Source organism: Aquarana catesbeiana, linkage group LG09 (assembly GCF_042186555.1).
Source record: "Aquarana catesbeiana isolate 2022-GZ linkage group LG09, ASM4218655v1, whole genome shotgun sequence".
Classification (NCBI taxonomy): Eukaryota; Metazoa; Chordata; class Amphibia; order Anura; family Ranidae; genus Aquarana; species Aquarana catesbeiana.
This window is the reverse complement of record NC_133332.1, coordinates 225,490,160-225,506,804: the sequence shown is the minus strand read 5'-3', so window position 1 is coordinate 225,506,804 and position 16,645 is coordinate 225,490,160. Positions and strand designations below refer to the sequence as shown.

The window sequence follows — 16,645 nt, the reverse complement described above, 5'->3', positions numbered from 1 at the left end:
ACCTTAATGCATTCTATACATTAAAGGTGAAAAACCTTCTGTAGTGCAGCAGCCCCCCCCCGTTTTACTTACATAAATGCTGTCATCCTCCGGCTGGGAACGAGCACACCAGGTCTAGCTGGTGTCTCGTGTCCCGACTGGATTGATAGTAGAGCAGCCATTGGCTCCAGCTGCTGTCAATCAAATCCAATGGGGGCTGGGGCCAAGTCCTGCATTCTGTGTGAATGTACACAGATGCAGGACTCAGGAGCATGCCCGCACGGGTGTCCACCTTAGGAGAGCCTTCTCCAACATGGACATTTGATGAGGGGAGGAGCCACCAGCACTGCCGGGGCACCCCAGAAGAGGAGGATCGGGGCCACTCTGTGCAAAACGAACTGCACAGAGGAGGCAAGAATGACATGTTTGTTGTTATTTAAAAAAAAAAAAAGAAAAAAAAAAAAACAAAAATGGAGGGTTTACAACCCCTTTAATGTAACGCAGTGCCATATCGCATAAAATGGCCTGAGGGGGTAAAATCTTCCGGGGCTGAAGTGCTTAAACAAATAGTGCTGTTTTTTGCTGATATTTTTTTAAACTATATGGTTCTGCTGTTTGTGATTGTTACTCACAATCAGGACTTGGAGAAGAAAGTGTGTAAGGTCACATGGTTACCAGGACATCACCAGTTCAGACATCAATATATTGATGTCATGTATACTTTCAGAAATGTAAATATTTTTATACCTTTTTATCTATCAATTATAGACGTATTTACGTCCTGCTGTAAACCACCCATCCCTGAAGAAGAGAACTAATATTGCAGACCTGAAAACGTGTTGGGTTATCTCTGTTGTCCTTTGTTCAACAGACTAGTGGTTATTAAGTGTTCTTGCATAGCAAGACCACTTACTGTTATCTCACATATATATTATTAGTGGGACTGCTTTTAACACTTTTTTTAACATTGAAGTCAATGGGAGCATGCTTGAAATCCTTAAATTCTTCTTCTGCTCCCAAAAGTTTCAGCTCCTTTATACTTTCACCTACAGACACCAAACAAACTTTAAAATGTTCACAAAATATTCAGCTATCTGGCTATAGCTTTTCAGTTTGATATCTTTTACAGTTTTTGAAAAAAAGCTTTTTGTTTAGAGGTCATTTCAGGAAATTTTAGCCATTAATCAGAGTGTACTGTGTTTGTTTTGTTGCCATGGTTACCAAAGCTTCTGTTATAAACAGGGGGGAGGTGGCTGGGGCATCTCAGCTCTGATTACAGAGCGCGGGGGAGGGGACAGACACACCATGTACTGATTTATAATAGAGGAATATGATGGGGCAGTTTTGATGGGGTAATTCTGATGATGCAGTTTTGATGGTGGCAATATGATGGGGCAGTTTTGATGGGGCAATTCTGATGGGGCAGTTTTGATGGTGGCAATATGATGGGGGCAGTTTTGATGGTGGCAATATGATGGGGGCAGTTTTGATGGTGGCAATATGATGGGGGCAGTTTTAATGGGGCAATTCTGATGGTGGCAATATGACGGGGCAGTTTTGATGGGGCAGTTTTGATGGGGCAATTCTGATGGGGCAGTTTTGATGGGGGCAGTTTTGATGGGGGCAATTTTGATGGGGGCAATTTTGATGGGGCAATATGATGGGGCAGTTTTGATGGGGGCAATATGATGGGGCAGTTTTGATGGTGGCAATATGATGGGGCAGTTTTGATGGGGACAATTTTGATGGGGCAATTCTAATGGGGCAGTTTTGATGGCAATATGATGGGGGCAGTTTTTATGGTGGCAATATGATGGGGCAGTTTTGATGGTGGTAATATGATGGGGCAATTCTGATGGGGCAGTTTTGATGGTGGCAATATGATGGGGCAATTCTGATGGTGGCAATATGATGGGACAATTTTGATGGAGCAATTCTGATGGTGCAGTTTTGATGGTGGCAACATGATGGGGCAGTTTTGATGGGGACAATTTTGATGGGGCAATTCTGATGGGGCAGTTTTGATGGCGGCCGTTTTAGCAATTTAGCTATTCAGCAATTATTTTTGAAAAAAAAAAATATTATTTTTGAAAAAAAAAAATATTATTTTTGAAAAAAAAATTTTTGAAAAAAAAAAAATTATTTTTGAAAAATATGATGGGGCAGTTTTGATGGGGCAATTCTGATGGTGGCAATATGATGGGACAATTTTGATGGAGCAATTCTGATGGGGCAGGTTTGATGGTGGCAATATGATGGGGCAGTTTTAATGGGGACAATTTTGATGGGGCAATTCTGATGGGGCAGTTTCGATGGCAGTATGATGGGGCAGTTTTGATGGCGGCCGTTTTAGCAATTTAGCTATTCAGCAATTATTTTTGAAAAAAAAAAATTTTTGAAAAAAAAAAAAATTACTGTTGAAAAAAAAAATTACTTTTGAAAAAAAAAATTACTTTTAGTTTTGATGGGGCAATTCTGATGGGGCAGTTTTGATGGAGATAATTTTGATGGGGCAATTCTAATGGGGCAGTTTTGATGGAAATATGATGGGGGCAGTTTTGATGGTGGCAATATGATGGGGCAGTTTTGATGGTGGTAATATGATGGGGCAATTCTGATGGGGCAGTTTTGATGGTGGCAATATGATGGGGCATATCATTCAGCATTCCCACGCATTTTCCCCAGGAAATGCATTTTCTAGTTATTCTTATTATAGCCAAATTTTCCACCCTAACTCCTCCCACAGTTTTTACACTACATAGACAAGTGATATACCGAAACGTGCGGATTATTCCCGATTGGTGTGCTATTACTTTGTGGAACGTTTCGCAGAATGGTTCACAAAATATCGTCGTTTTTGCGGCAAAATTGGTCCCATAGGAATGAATGGCGAAATGTTCAAAACTAGAGTGGGAGGTGACAAAAGCTGAAAAATCAGGACATGATTTCTAAACTGCCACCACTCCCTCATTTTCAAGCCCACCTACACAAATCTTATATCAAAACGTTCAGCTATCCCTGCTGCCACTAAACATGTCCACGGCTAAGCCATAGTCCTGATAGTTTTCACAATATGACCATTTGTTTGCAACTCACGCCATCCATTGACATTCATTGAAACTACACTCTAGCCACTTCAAATTTGAAGGGCAATAACTAAACTGCGACCGTGCCTCCATTTTTAATATTTCAGAGACATACTATACATAGAAATCTAGGTCTGGGTCTTGTGATTCTCACAATATAAAGCTCTTCGTTGTAGGATTTATAGTTTTTAAAATACGATTGTTTGAAGTACTGCAGTTATTACAGCTATCATGATCCTGTGTATTGAGCAGTGGTTATGAAGCTATGCTTCATACAGGGCATGAGCGTTGCTAGGAAACAGGGGTTGTAAACACAAGATGCTGAGACCCCCCCAAATGCATGTGGTCATACCTTCCTCTGCTAGGCTTGATAATGCTTGTAGACTAACTGGTGGAGGCAAGATTGGTGTGCTATTACTTTGTGGAACGTTGCGCCGAATGGTTCACGAAATATCGTCATTTTTCCGCCGAAATTGGTCCCATAGGAATGAATGGCGAAATGTTCAATGTCATTTAATTGGTGTGCTATTACCTTGTGGAACTTTGTGAAAAGCTGAAAAATACCAGTGTGAATCCAGCCTCAATGTCATTTAATTGGTGTGCTATTACTTTGTGGAACGTTTGGCCGAATGGTTCACAAAATATCGTCGTTTTTGTAGCGAAATTGGTCCCATAGGAATGAATGGGGAAATGTTCAAAACAAGAGTGGGAGGTGACAAAAGCTGACAACCCCATAATCAGCCAAAACATTATGACCACCCCATGATCAGCCAAAACATTATGACCGCCCCATGATCAGCCAAAACATTATGACCGCCCCATGATCAGCCAAAACATTATGACCGCCCCATGATCAGCCAAAACATTATGACCGCCCCATGAAAAAAAAAATTATTTTTGAAAAAAAAAAAAAAAAAAATTAAAAAAAATTCATAATTTTTGAAAAAAAAAATTATTTTTGAAAAAAATGTTCAGCTCTTTCAGCTAATGATGGGACTTCGTCAACTTTTTTACTACTATTTATACTTTTTAAAATATTAAGCTTTTTAACACTTTTCACAGTAACTCCAGCCACTCCAACCACACAACAGTTACTCAAGCCACTCCACCCAGTTACTCCGCCCACTCCAGTTGTAGAGGCAAGAACACTTTTCACAATTTCCCCAGAAAAGCTTTTCTAGTTTTCAACTGTTTTGTAATTGCATATCTCTGTATTTGCATCCTGTGTATATTCCATGTAGTGCATACTTAAATTTTAACCTTATTCTAATAAAACGATCATTTTTATGACAACGGTTTGACCAGTAGATGACTATTCCCCCCCATAAAGTCCCACTTGGAGGAAAACTTTGTGCAAATTATTTTGTTTTAGGGATGTGGGTTAGTCATTTTCATTGTCTGACTAAAAGCGCCATTTAGCTAAATCACCAGTTCAGGGAACCACTGGACTCTTGAGCTGCAGGATGAGATGAATGCCCTGTACACACGGTCGGACATTGATCGGACATTCCGACAACAAAATCCATTGATTTTTTCCGATGGATATTGGCTCAAATGTGTCTTGCATAGACACAGTCACACAAAGTTGTCGGAAATCCGATCGTTCTGAACGTGGTGACATAAAACACATACGTCGGGACTATAAACAGGGCAGTAGCCAATAGCTTTCGTCTCTTAATTTATTCTGAGCATGCGTGGCACTTTGTGCGTCGGATTTGTCTACACACGATCGGAATTTCCGACAACAGATTTTGTTGTCAGAAAATTTTATAGCAAGCTCTCAAACTTTGTGTGTCGGAAATTCCGATGGAAAAATGTGTGATGGAGCCTACACACAGTCGGAATTTCCGACAACAAGGTCCTATCACACATTTTCCGTCAGAAAATCCGACCGTGTGTACAGGGCATAAGACAAGGGGGAAAAAAAAATATACATCTTTCATAGGTGATCCTGCACCATTTTAACCACTTGCCCTCCGGAAGATTTACCCCCCTTCCTGACCAGGCCATTTTTTGCGATACGGCACTGTGTTACTTTAATACAATTGCGTGGTCATGCAACGCTGTACCCAAATAAAACGTATGTCCTTTTTCCCCCACAAATAGAGCTTTCTTTTTGTGGTATTTGATCACCTCTACATTTTTTTTTATTTTGAAAAAAAAACAAACAAATGTTTTAATTTCTGCTATAAAACACATCCAATAAAAAAAAAATAAAAATAATAATAAATAATCTAATTTCTTCATCAATTTAGGCCAATATGTATTCCGCTACATATTTTTGGTAAAAAAAAATCCCAATAAGCGAATATTGATTGGCTTGAGTAAAAGTTATAGCATCTACAAACTATGAGATATATTTATGGAATTTTTATTTATCATTTTCTTTCCACTAGTTATAGCAGCGTTCAGGGACTTCTAGTGGGATTGCGAGATTACGGCAGACAAATTGGACACTGACACTTTTTTGGGGACCAGTGACACTAATACAGTGATCAGTGCTAAAAATATGCACAGTCACTGTATTGGCATTAGCTGGGAAGGGGTTAACATCAGGGGAGATCAAAGGGTTAACTGTGTGCCTAGCTGCTGTTTCACTACTGTGAGGGAGGTACTTTTACTAGAGGAAGGCACAGATCCATGTCCCTGCTTTGCAGGAACACAGGATCAATGCCTTCCTTACTGACAGAACTGTGATCTGCCTGGTTTACATAGGCAGATCGGCATTCTGCCTGTGTACAGAACGATTAGAGGGTGCTGGCAAACATCTGGTCTTTGGGACCCGCTGTGTAGAATTACTGCCGGAGCGCCCGATACCCAGAAGTGCAGGATCACGTTTATATATGTGATCCTGTGCAGCGCAGCCGCCCTGTAGCAGTAAAATTGCTGTAGGGCAGCCGGCAAGTGGTTAACCGTTCAAGAATGAATATTCTGATTCTTGCACACACCCCCACCCCCTCCCCCCCTCCTTGTGACTGATTATCTTTAATTTTAAATCTTTTATCTTTAAAATGTAAAAAGACTGAATTAAAAAAAATAATAATAATAATAATAATAATAATAATAATAATAATAATAATAATAATAATAATAATATATATATATATATATATAATTTTTTTATATTTTGTTATAAAAAAATTAAAACAGGTCATTTTTCTCCTTCATTGATGTACGCTGATGAGGCGGGGCACTGATGTGCACCGATAGGCGGCAGTAATGGGCACTGATCAGTTACACTGATAGACAGCACTGCTAGGTGGCACTGATTGGCACTACTGGTGGGCATTGATAGCTGGCACTTGTGGGCACTGTTAGGTGGCAAAGATGAGGCAGATGTGCCTCTTCCACTTCGGGACCTTTGTCAATCTCATCTGAGCCGGTTATCGGCTTTTTTTTCCACTCACGCTATCAGCGTGAGTAGAACAAAAAAAACGATTACCGATCTTTTGTTTACATCATGTGATCAGCTGTCATTGGCTGACAGTTGATCACATGGTAAGGGGCCGGGAACGGCCCCTTACTCGGATCGGTGATCAGCTGAGTCTCAGTGACTCGGTGATCACAGCGCGCTCCCTGTAGGGCATGTGCACAGGGGAGGCCATCATATGACAGCCTCCCGGGAATTCAGGTCCGTGCTGTGGCCGTCATTCGGCCATAGCGCAGATGTCAAGTGGTTAAAGGGCACTTGTGTTTTAGGTTCACCCATGAAGAAGACACGACATACTAAAAATAATAATAAAATTTCACTTTCAGAAGAACTGAAGGACACTCAGACATTTGGGAATGACATTTTATATGTTTGAACTGTTAAAGTTTTACCTCAATTTCAGAGTCGCTGGAATCCGGTTGAGGGGTTGTGCTGCCAGTAATGAAAGGTAACATGGGCTGACCCATCTTTGCCATCCTGGAGATAAGTTTTGCTTTCGCCATGTCAGGGTTCTACAGGATAGGAAAACCCAGCTGACAGTTAATCTTTACAAGGTTCACAGAATCATAAAAACAGTAAGGTCATAAACGTGCCCTGAGACAAGAAAACCACTGGGTCAAGATGCAGAGCCTGCACATGTAAACAGCCAATACAGTTATAATCAAGGAAACAAGGCTTTTATACTTTGACAAACATGGAGAAGTCTGGAAACTAAACCAATCACTTTCACATATTTATCTAGAAAGTCCCTCTAATAGAGACACAGTGTCAGGACCTCTTCAGTGTCTGGCTTTGACTCATCCCACTGAGCTTTCTGGGATGCCGGACAGCTTCCTGCCTGATCTATTGGACAATCCTATCTGATCCATTGGATAACTCTGCCTTGTCTTGATTGCTGTTGAACCTTGAACTCCTTGCTCCTCCCATGAACTTCCTATACAAGCCTTGTCTCAGCACTTCCGCTTTTCCAGGTTATTGTGCCTTCTCAGCCAGTGTCTTGCTCTTGTCTTCCCTGCTGCCGTCTGTATTTTGCCACCACTCGTGATTGACCCTTGGCTTGTTCCTTGACTACTCGACTGCCTGATCCCAACCTGCAACTACTCGTTACCGACTTTTTGGCTTGTTTACTGACCACTCTGTTTGATCCTTATCTGCTCATCTGCTTCTGGACCCCGGCTTGCTCACACCCTTGTGGGGCAAACCCGAGGACCGCGACCTGGTACTAGCACGCAGCTAAATCCATCTCCACCATCAGGAGCTCTGATGAACACTGGTTAGTACTTATACTCCGCACCTCAGGTGAGCCTGTGTCATCTGCCAGAGTGACTGCCTGTGTATCTATACTGCTGGTCGGTGGTAGTCCTGCTACTGCTATAGCAACTGGTCTTCAAGCCTGACGCCTGATCGTGACACAGATTATTTTGCAGCAAATTGTTTTGTAACAGAGAAGGCTTATTACCGTCAGCCTCCACTTGTTCCTCATCTTGCTTTAATGAAGAGTAAACCTTCAAAAGAAGTGTTTTTTACTTTTGATTTCTAACTATGGATTAAAAGTACATTGCACTGACTTTTTAAATGTTATGCAGCATACATACACCAGGAGAACTTACAGCTAGCTGTTCGCTGATGGAATTGGACTTGGCTCGAACTGCTGGTTCCCTGCAGAAGTGAGAAAAAAACAACGAAAAAAAATATCAGCTAAATTGGACCTTTATGCCCCTAGTAGCTAAATGTAAAATGTAGGATTGTTACTGATTAAAATTTTCGTGTTCAATTAATCGATTTTTTTCTTAATCGATTAATTTCGATTAATTATAAACGCACATACAGATCCAACTACTTTTAGATTTTCTTATGGCAACGGCCGAAGCCGGACATAGCGGGGCATGGCTAGGATGTCACACGTTAATCAAAAGCAAACGCCACCGTCATGGCAACAGCAGAAGCCGATCCACATGGCAAAAATATCACAGCTTATCAGCCTCTAAGGACAACAATGTTAAAGACGGAGGTTATCAAATTTGCCTACACTTAGCTCACTGAATGTTTCCAGTTAACCACATCCATATTTACCATCACTGTCCAGGCTGTCCGGTGACGTCACCGGACTCCTCCCCCCTTCCCCTTCGTTAGCAGACGGAGGCACTTGGGGAAGGGGGGAGGAGTCTGGTGACATCGATGTCCGTGACATCACTGGATCTCCGACAGAACTCCCTGAAGCCGGCGGAGAGGCGAGTACCGATCAAAAGAATTTTGACCAATACAAAAAATTATCCATTAATCGAGGAATTAATCTTTAATTTCCACAGCCCTAGTAAAAAGTACTAATTTCTAGAGGAAATTCAACCTCGAATATTTACCAATTTTTCCTTAAACAGGTTCAAGACTCTTTCAGGTTTGCAATTTCCTATCACAGGATCATAAGGACTCCATGAATGCTGTACAAACCATGGTGTCCATGTTTGCACTGCCTGAAATCAATCTATATTACAGCAGTTCTGCACAGGACTACACATTGTTCATTAAAGAACTAAGACTGAGATCAAGCAAAAACTTGAATTTTCAATCCTCAGGTATTTTGTTAAGTTAAGATTGATCATTTCCTCTAAAATACTAGCCTTGGAGTTAGAACAACCATAGGATTATGTTAGCAGACACAGATATGCTTGCTCAAGAGCTGGGAGATAGAGTGAGGTCAGCAAGTCAAACCAAGAACTCCAAGTATACACATAGAAAAATGGGCACTAAACCACAAAGTGAAAGAGTCCAAAGCGCATTTAATTGTTCGTAAAAACATCACATGAAAAGTGCAAACGTGTTTTGGGGCAACAAAACTCCCCCTTCATCAGGGCTTAGAAGAATAGAATCAGGACTTGAATAGAGTCAAAGAATGTTATAACCAAATGGATCGATATAGCATTTGGAGAAAAACCTCCTTAGAATGGAATTATAACATTCTAATCAGCAGCAGGGCAAGAACTACCAGATTGCAGGTTACCTCTAACCTTTCACATTCAAGCTAAGGAATCAGGCTTAATCAAGAAAATACAAATTTAAAAAAAGCAGGGGGAAAATTGAAATCTTTCATAAGTAGGACTGAACAATTACAATATGTATATGCTTAATATTAAGATTTTTGAAGTAGCTGAATCATTGAGTGCTCTTTTTAGATGAAGAGTAAACCTTTTAGTTTTTGGATTTGTTATGAAAGTAATAACTTTGTGCTTTGCAGTATTTTACTGGTGCACTTGGTTTCTTTCACTTGATGGAACTGGTTCTCGGCCTCTCAGCTACCAATCATAATATGGGGGGCAGCGAAAGAGTCCTTAGCCCTGCGTAGACTTAAAGATGCAACTTATAGCTTACTTAGAGCTTCTTCTTTTAAATGCAGGCAACTGAATTATGGTGTGAATGGTTGGAAGTATGTGCACCTGGTGGGGCCACTATTAAAAGAGCAGTATGGAATTTTCTTTTTTTTTTTTAAATCATACTTACCAAGGTGGATACAGCATCGATGTGATGCTGCATCTGTCTGCTGGTCGCCTCGAAGGCTGAGAACTGAGTGATCAAACAGTTGATCAGTTTTCAATGCTGCTCTGAGCAGAGAGCTGGGACTGTCAGTCGCCACTGTCATCTCTTCCCCCCTCCAGCGCCCACTGGAGCGCTGGGCTGTGGAGGGGGTGGGAGCAGCTGGCTCAGGCTCTCAGCGGATTGCTAAGAAGCTGATGATCGCGATCTTGACCCAGCCTGGATCGGCTCTGAAATAAAAAGGAAATTGACCGCCACAGGACTGATGCAAATAAAATCCTTTACTGTCCCTCAAAGACAGAAGCAAAGCAGGACAAGCTGTTGATGCGTTTCACACTCAGATCAGGTGCTTAATCATAACCTGGATCGCCTCTGACATCAGCTGGACAGTGGGCTTTAGCCCACTGATGACTGAAAATGGGTCACAGGGGTGCAGAACGAATTACACCCCTGTGATCTATAGGATAAGTACAGCCCAACAAGCTCTGGCTTTACTTCTCCTTTAATGTGTATCCTACCTCAAAAATAAAACAATTATATATTGCAGCTTACCATTACTTAGCAGTAGTGGCTGCATTATTTTTCTTTTCACTGTACATATTGGGGCAGCCATGGCTGTCACATAGGTTGGACTGCCTGCCTTTGTTTAATACATGGTGGATTAATGTGTCTAGTAGTTTACACAAAGGTGAAAAGATTTATGCCTTCCTTTAAGCACACACAATATGACAAGGACACTGCATTTCTGCCAAAATCAACAGGTATTTTCTTTACCTGCAGAAAATGTTCTTAGATGTGGTGGCTGCAATTGTTTTTTCAATTCTCAAACTAAGGAATGGTAAGCTGCACTATAATACATTTTGGTATTTGGGTTTGGATACACTTTAAAGTGTAGTTTTTTTACCTTAATGCATTCTGTGCATTAAAGGATAAGTTCACCTTTCTAAACATGTTACACCCATATTTAGCATGTAACAGGTTTAGCATCTGGCTGCTCTTCCCCCGACCCCCCCCCCCCCCTTTGACAGTGGGGCGGGGATCTTCTACCTGTACCTGCTGTCACAATTCAAAAAGAGCGTGGCCGTTAGGTGCTCCACAGATCCCTGTGAATCAATGTACAACTACTGTCAGCCCTTGTGGCCGATGGTTTGTAGTTCTCATTGAACTACCAAGGCGCTGACAAGCGCTCTAGGTAGTTCATTGAGCTTCCTGTCATTCAGTAACTGTCTGCCCGTATCTGGGGTACAGGCAGACAGCTACACTGACAACCTGCAGGAGCCTGGAATTACAACCACCATCTGCTGATCACGGGTGCAATGTTTTACAGGCTTCTTAAAAAAAACAAAAGAAAACAAACATGTTATACTTACCTGCTCTATTCAGTTGGTTTTGCACAGAGCAGCCTGGATCCCCCTCTTCTCGGGTCCCTCTTCTGTGCTCCTGGCCTCTCCCTCCTGTTGAGTGACCCCACAGCAAGCAGCTTGCTATGGGGGCACCAGAGCCCATTGCAGACATGGAGCTGGTGTTGGGCCCTGCCCCCTTCCTCTCCCGATTGGCTAACTGACTTTGATTGACAACCGTGGGAGCCAAGGACGCCGCTGCTGTGTCTCAGACAATCAAGAGGAGAGTCACAGACATTCGAGGGAGACTTGTGGACATCACTGGACAGAGATGGGGCTCAGGAAAGTATTAGGGGGGCTGAGGGGAGGCTGCTACACAGAAGGCTTTTTATCTTAATGCATAGAATGCATTAAGATAAAAATGCCTTCTGCCTGTACAACTCCTTTAAAGTGGTTGCCAAGTCACTCATTACCATACTATCCTCTCTGTCTCCTAATCCGGTGTCCCCCTGTGTGTGTGCGCGATTTAAAAAAAAAAAAAAGGATTACACTTTATTTCAGGGCAGCGCTTGGCGATCACGTGTCCGGCTGGCTCTCTCCTTTCCCCGCGTGACAGATGCAGTGGGCGGGGCCAAGATTCCCCTGCTGACGTCAGCCAGGAAGGGAGGAGGAGAGAGCTGGCTGGTCACTGATCGCCAAGTGCCACTCTGAAATTAGGTATAATTTGCTTTATTTATTTTATAAATCACACATGGGGAGACAGAGAGGATAGTATGGTAATGTAAATGTTATTCCAGCAGCGGCGGGGGGGCAGCTCTGGTACGTGGGCACAGGAGACACAGGGAGAGCAGAGAGCAGGGCTGCGGATGACAGATGCACGTAAACTGACCACACTGTCAGGGCTCAGCAACCACGATATACCGTGGTAAGTTAACAGGGGGGGAGGGCAGAACTAGGCAGGATCAGCCAAGTATTTCAGGTGATAGAAAGGGTCAAATTACACAGCACAAGCACTGTGCTGTATAGCATGCATTAAAGGGACAGGATCCAATTTTTAGCAAACGCTTTAAGGTAAAAAACCTGTGTGGAGCTTCCCCTCCAGCACCCCCTTATACCCTTGACCATGATCTTGATCCAGCGCTGTGCCCGAGAGTAGTGGCTCTCTATGCTCTCTTCACAGATGCCATGGAAGCAGCAGCGGCAGCCATTGGCTCCTGCTGCGATCAATCACAGCCTGTGAGAAGAGAGCAGGGTAGAACCAAGCTGGGCATTGTGTGTCTATGGGCACATACAGCATGACTCGGGCTTGAGCCCAGGCGGGTGCCCCCATAGCAAGTGGCTTGCTATGGGGGCACGACAGCCAGAAGCACCAGCGGGGGAGCCCAGAATAGGAGGATCGGGGCTGCTGTGCGCAAAACCATTAAACAGAGCAGGTAAGAATAACGTGTTTGTTATTTAAAAAAAAAAATCCCTTCACAACCATTGTAACTACTTAAAGACCGCCCACCGCATATATACTGCACGTCATTTCGTGCAATAGATACTGTGGGCGCATGCTGACTGGCCAAAGGGGAAGCCAATCAGCTCGTCCAGCGGACACGATGTCCGCTGGGACCCGCCGATCGTTCCCCAGAGAGGCAGAAGGGTGATCTGCCTATGTAAACAAGGAACACGGATCTCTGTGTTCTTCCAGTCAGTCAATCCCCCACACAGTAAGAAAGCACCCCCTAGGGACACACTAAACTCTTTGATCGCCCCTGGTGTTAACCTCTTCCCTGCCAGTGTCATTAGTACAGTAACAGTGCCTATTTTTTGCACTGATCACTGTATTAGTGTCACTGGTTCCCAAAAAAAGCGTCAAAAATGTCAGTTAGGTGTCAGATTTGTCGCAGTCCTGCTAAAAATCACTGATCGCTGCCATTCCTAGCAAAAAAAATAAAATAAAAAATACATATATAAAAATGGCATAAAAATATCCTATAGTTTGTAGACGCGATAACTTTTGCGCAAACCAATCAATACATGCTTATTGGGATTTTTTTTTTTTACCAAAAATATGTAGTAGAATACATATTGTCCTAAACTGATGAAGAAATTAGATTTTTTACATTTTTTTATTGTATATGTTTTATAGCAGAAAGTAAAAAAATATAGTTTATTTTTTTTTTCAAAATTGTCTTTTTTTATAGCGCAAAAAATAAAAAACTGCAGAGGGGATTAAATGCCACCAAAAGAAAGCTCTATTTGTGGGAAAAAAGGACATAAATTTTATTTGGGTACAGCGTTGCAGGACCGCACAATTGTCAGTTAAAGTACCGCAGTCAAGTATCGCAAAAAAATGGCCTGTCATTAGTAAGACCTTCCAGGGCTGAAGTGGTTAAAGAAAGGTTGCCTATGAAAAGGACATAGGTAAACTACTTACTATGATTAATACTGCATATATTAGCTTACTCATAAAAGACTGATGGTTCTTTCATTCTTTTTAGCTCCCCTCACCATAGCCTGTGTGGGTTTTGTACAGCCGGCGACCTGCTTCAAAGTGAAAATGATGCGGCTGCTCCATAGCTGCCAACCACATTCACACAACCGGCCGCATTGTGTATCACCCCCCTCCTATGGTTCCTGGGCTGTCCTGCACTCATCGGTTCTGCTGGGGCAGAGAGATTGCAGTGAGGCCAAGGCAAATCCATGCCTCGATCTCACTTGCAAAACAGTGAAACGGGAAGTGATGTCACTTCCGGTTTCAGATGCACTCTTTCCTGGCCCCCCCCCCCATGTAAACTGTGGTCGCACCACACATCGCCACGAACGTCAGAGTGAGAAAAATAAATTCTAGCACAAGAGCTACTAGCCAACTCCAAACTGATGAGTTGTAAAGGTTTTTAAAGTGGAGATTTTTGGGCACCATCGTTTTTGATATTATGGGTGCACGCATTGTCCGGATTTCTCCCCCCCTCCAGTGTCACATTTGGCACCTTTCCAGGGGGGGAGCAGATACCTGTGTAAGACAGGTATTTGCACCCACCTCAGGGCATAGACCCCCCGCATTATTTGCGGGAGTCTATGCCACGTCCGGCACCCCCCCCCCCCCCCCCGTCTTACAGGAGACACTGGTCCTAGGACAGCAGGGACCAGTGGCATTGCGCAGCGCGAGTTGCGCATGTGCAGTAGGGAACCAGGAAGTGAAGCCGCAAGGCTTCACTTCCCGATTCCCTTACTGAAGATGGCAGCGGCAGCATCCGAGAGCCGAGGCAGAGATCAGCATGTCCTTATTTTAAAAGTCAGCAGCTGCAGTATTTGTAAATAAATAATTTGGCGGACCTCCGCTTTAAGGACCGGGCCTACTTTTTAAACTTGTTGTTTACAAGTTAAAATAATTTTTGTTTTTGCTAGAAAATTACTTAGAACCCCCAAACATTATACATATATAAGAAATTATATATAAGAAATTAGATTTTTTACATTTTTTTTATTGTATATGTTTTATAGCAGAAAATACAAATGTATGTGTGTGTGTATATATATATATATATATATATTTATTTTTACTGTTTCTTTTTTTTTTTTTTTATAGAAGTGTCACATTTATTTCTATTTCAAAGAATATAAACATACCTTGTAATAGAAAAAAAAAAGCACGACAGGACCTCTTAAATATGAGATCTGGGGTCAAAAAATTTTTGTTCTTGTTTTTGTCTTCTATTTCTGAACCCAGTCTTGTGTATACATATAATAGCACACGTTCCAATCTTTGCATAATTTTGAGTTTATTCATGGTCATGTCACTGCTCCAGTCATTAGGTTTTACACTATGCATTAATGACACGTTCTCTCTATTGGCTCGTATTAAACCTTGCTAGTGAGTGTGTCAGTGCTGCATGCTCTGAAGTGAGATGAACTTTCCCCCCCTTTTTTCTTTATTTTAGTATTGCCTAGTCTGTGATCTGGGAATTGTAGTTATATATATTTTGGTCTCCAACAAAGACTTCAGCTTTTGGACCTTTTAAATAAATAAAAACCAGGTCTTGTTTGTTAATTTTAGAGCTGTGCTCCCCTATTATGGTATCATTTATAATGCATTTCATTAATGCTTCATAAAATGACATTGATCAGAATTTTTTGGTGCTGGTCTTTGGATTTCTAGCCGTGAGGGGCTGCAGCACGTGAAGTGAGACTCCCCACTCCTTTAATGTAGCAACCATATATTATAGTACATAAACTACTACTCTTTACTCCTGAGAGCCACGCTCCATGTATACAGATACCAGATTTCTTGAGTTGAAATACTACAATATTAATATGCCTTAATCCTTTATACCGCATTTTTTTGTTTTATGAATTTCGAATATCGATAAGATTGCGGTCAATTTGACTTAGTTAAATATTCCTTTTTGGCATGAGGTATCCCTCCGGAGTCAATATACACATGTTTTTTGCCTTACAATTTTGACAGATTTCAGTCACATGTTCGAGTTTGTTGTCTACATTCACATTCCAGTATACCCCTGAGTTTTAATACTTTGTGATAGAACATTAATAGGAAAATCCTGTCATCACAGTTTATTTTTGGCTAGTTGCCATTGTAAAATTTAATACGGGGCATCTATCAGTATGCTCAAATGGGGGGGGGGGTTCTGGAGTGTCAATGTGACTCGCAAAGAATCTTTACTCAGCACATGTGATACTAAATGTTGTTCTGCATAATGGATACATTTTTCACACATTTGTTTACACTTATAATGGGTCTTATCTCTTCATTATTTAGATATTTCGTTTACAAATGTTACAAAGATATTATCTACTAGATGTATTGTCGGTTGAACACTCATAAGTAATGTGCTGCTCTTTTGCGTTTGTCCAGACTCATTCTATACATCTGTATAATGGGTTTTTTAATTTAGCTTTTCTAATCTCTATTTTCTACATAGACAAAACTTTCTGACTTTTTGATGCTTTTTAATTGTTGTGTCCGGACACTATTTGGTTAATTCAGCTTACGAGCATTTGGAGGTGTGGTTTTTCATTGCTCGGTTCAGAGTTTAAATCACCAGGTGCTTCATATGCACTTTTATTACCTACCCTTCTATATATGCTTTAGTTGAAATAATCTTTTCCTCAGCTATGAGTAAGCATCTGATGATGTGAAACGCGTTAGCTTGGAATTGTCCTATGTATCCACCTTGATGTGACCTGTAAACTTTTTTCTACAATAAAGGTGCTTTTTTTTCACGGAAGTGCGACCATCCAGATTTTCGAATTTGTTTTCTAGGGGTCAAAAAGAC

At 41.7% G+C, this 16,645-nt stretch overlaps 1 protein-coding gene across 2 annotated transcripts in view; it reads right to left on the bottom strand.

Moving 5' to 3' along the window:
- FKBP15 (FKBP prolyl isomerase family member 15) overlaps nt 1-16,645 on the bottom strand; it is a 121,828-nt gene that overhangs the window by 59,828 nt on the left and 45,355 nt on the right. For both annotated transcript variants that reach the window (XM_073599853.1, XM_073599854.1), the window contains exons 11-12: nt 8,106-8,154; nt 6,888-7,007 (exon numbers count right to left, since the gene is read on the bottom strand). In XM_073599853.1, coding sequence (XP_073455954.1) covers nt 6,888-7,007; nt 8,106-8,154 — 169 coding nt within the window. The remainder of the gene's footprint in view (nt 1-6,887; nt 7,008-8,105; nt 8,155-16,645) is intronic.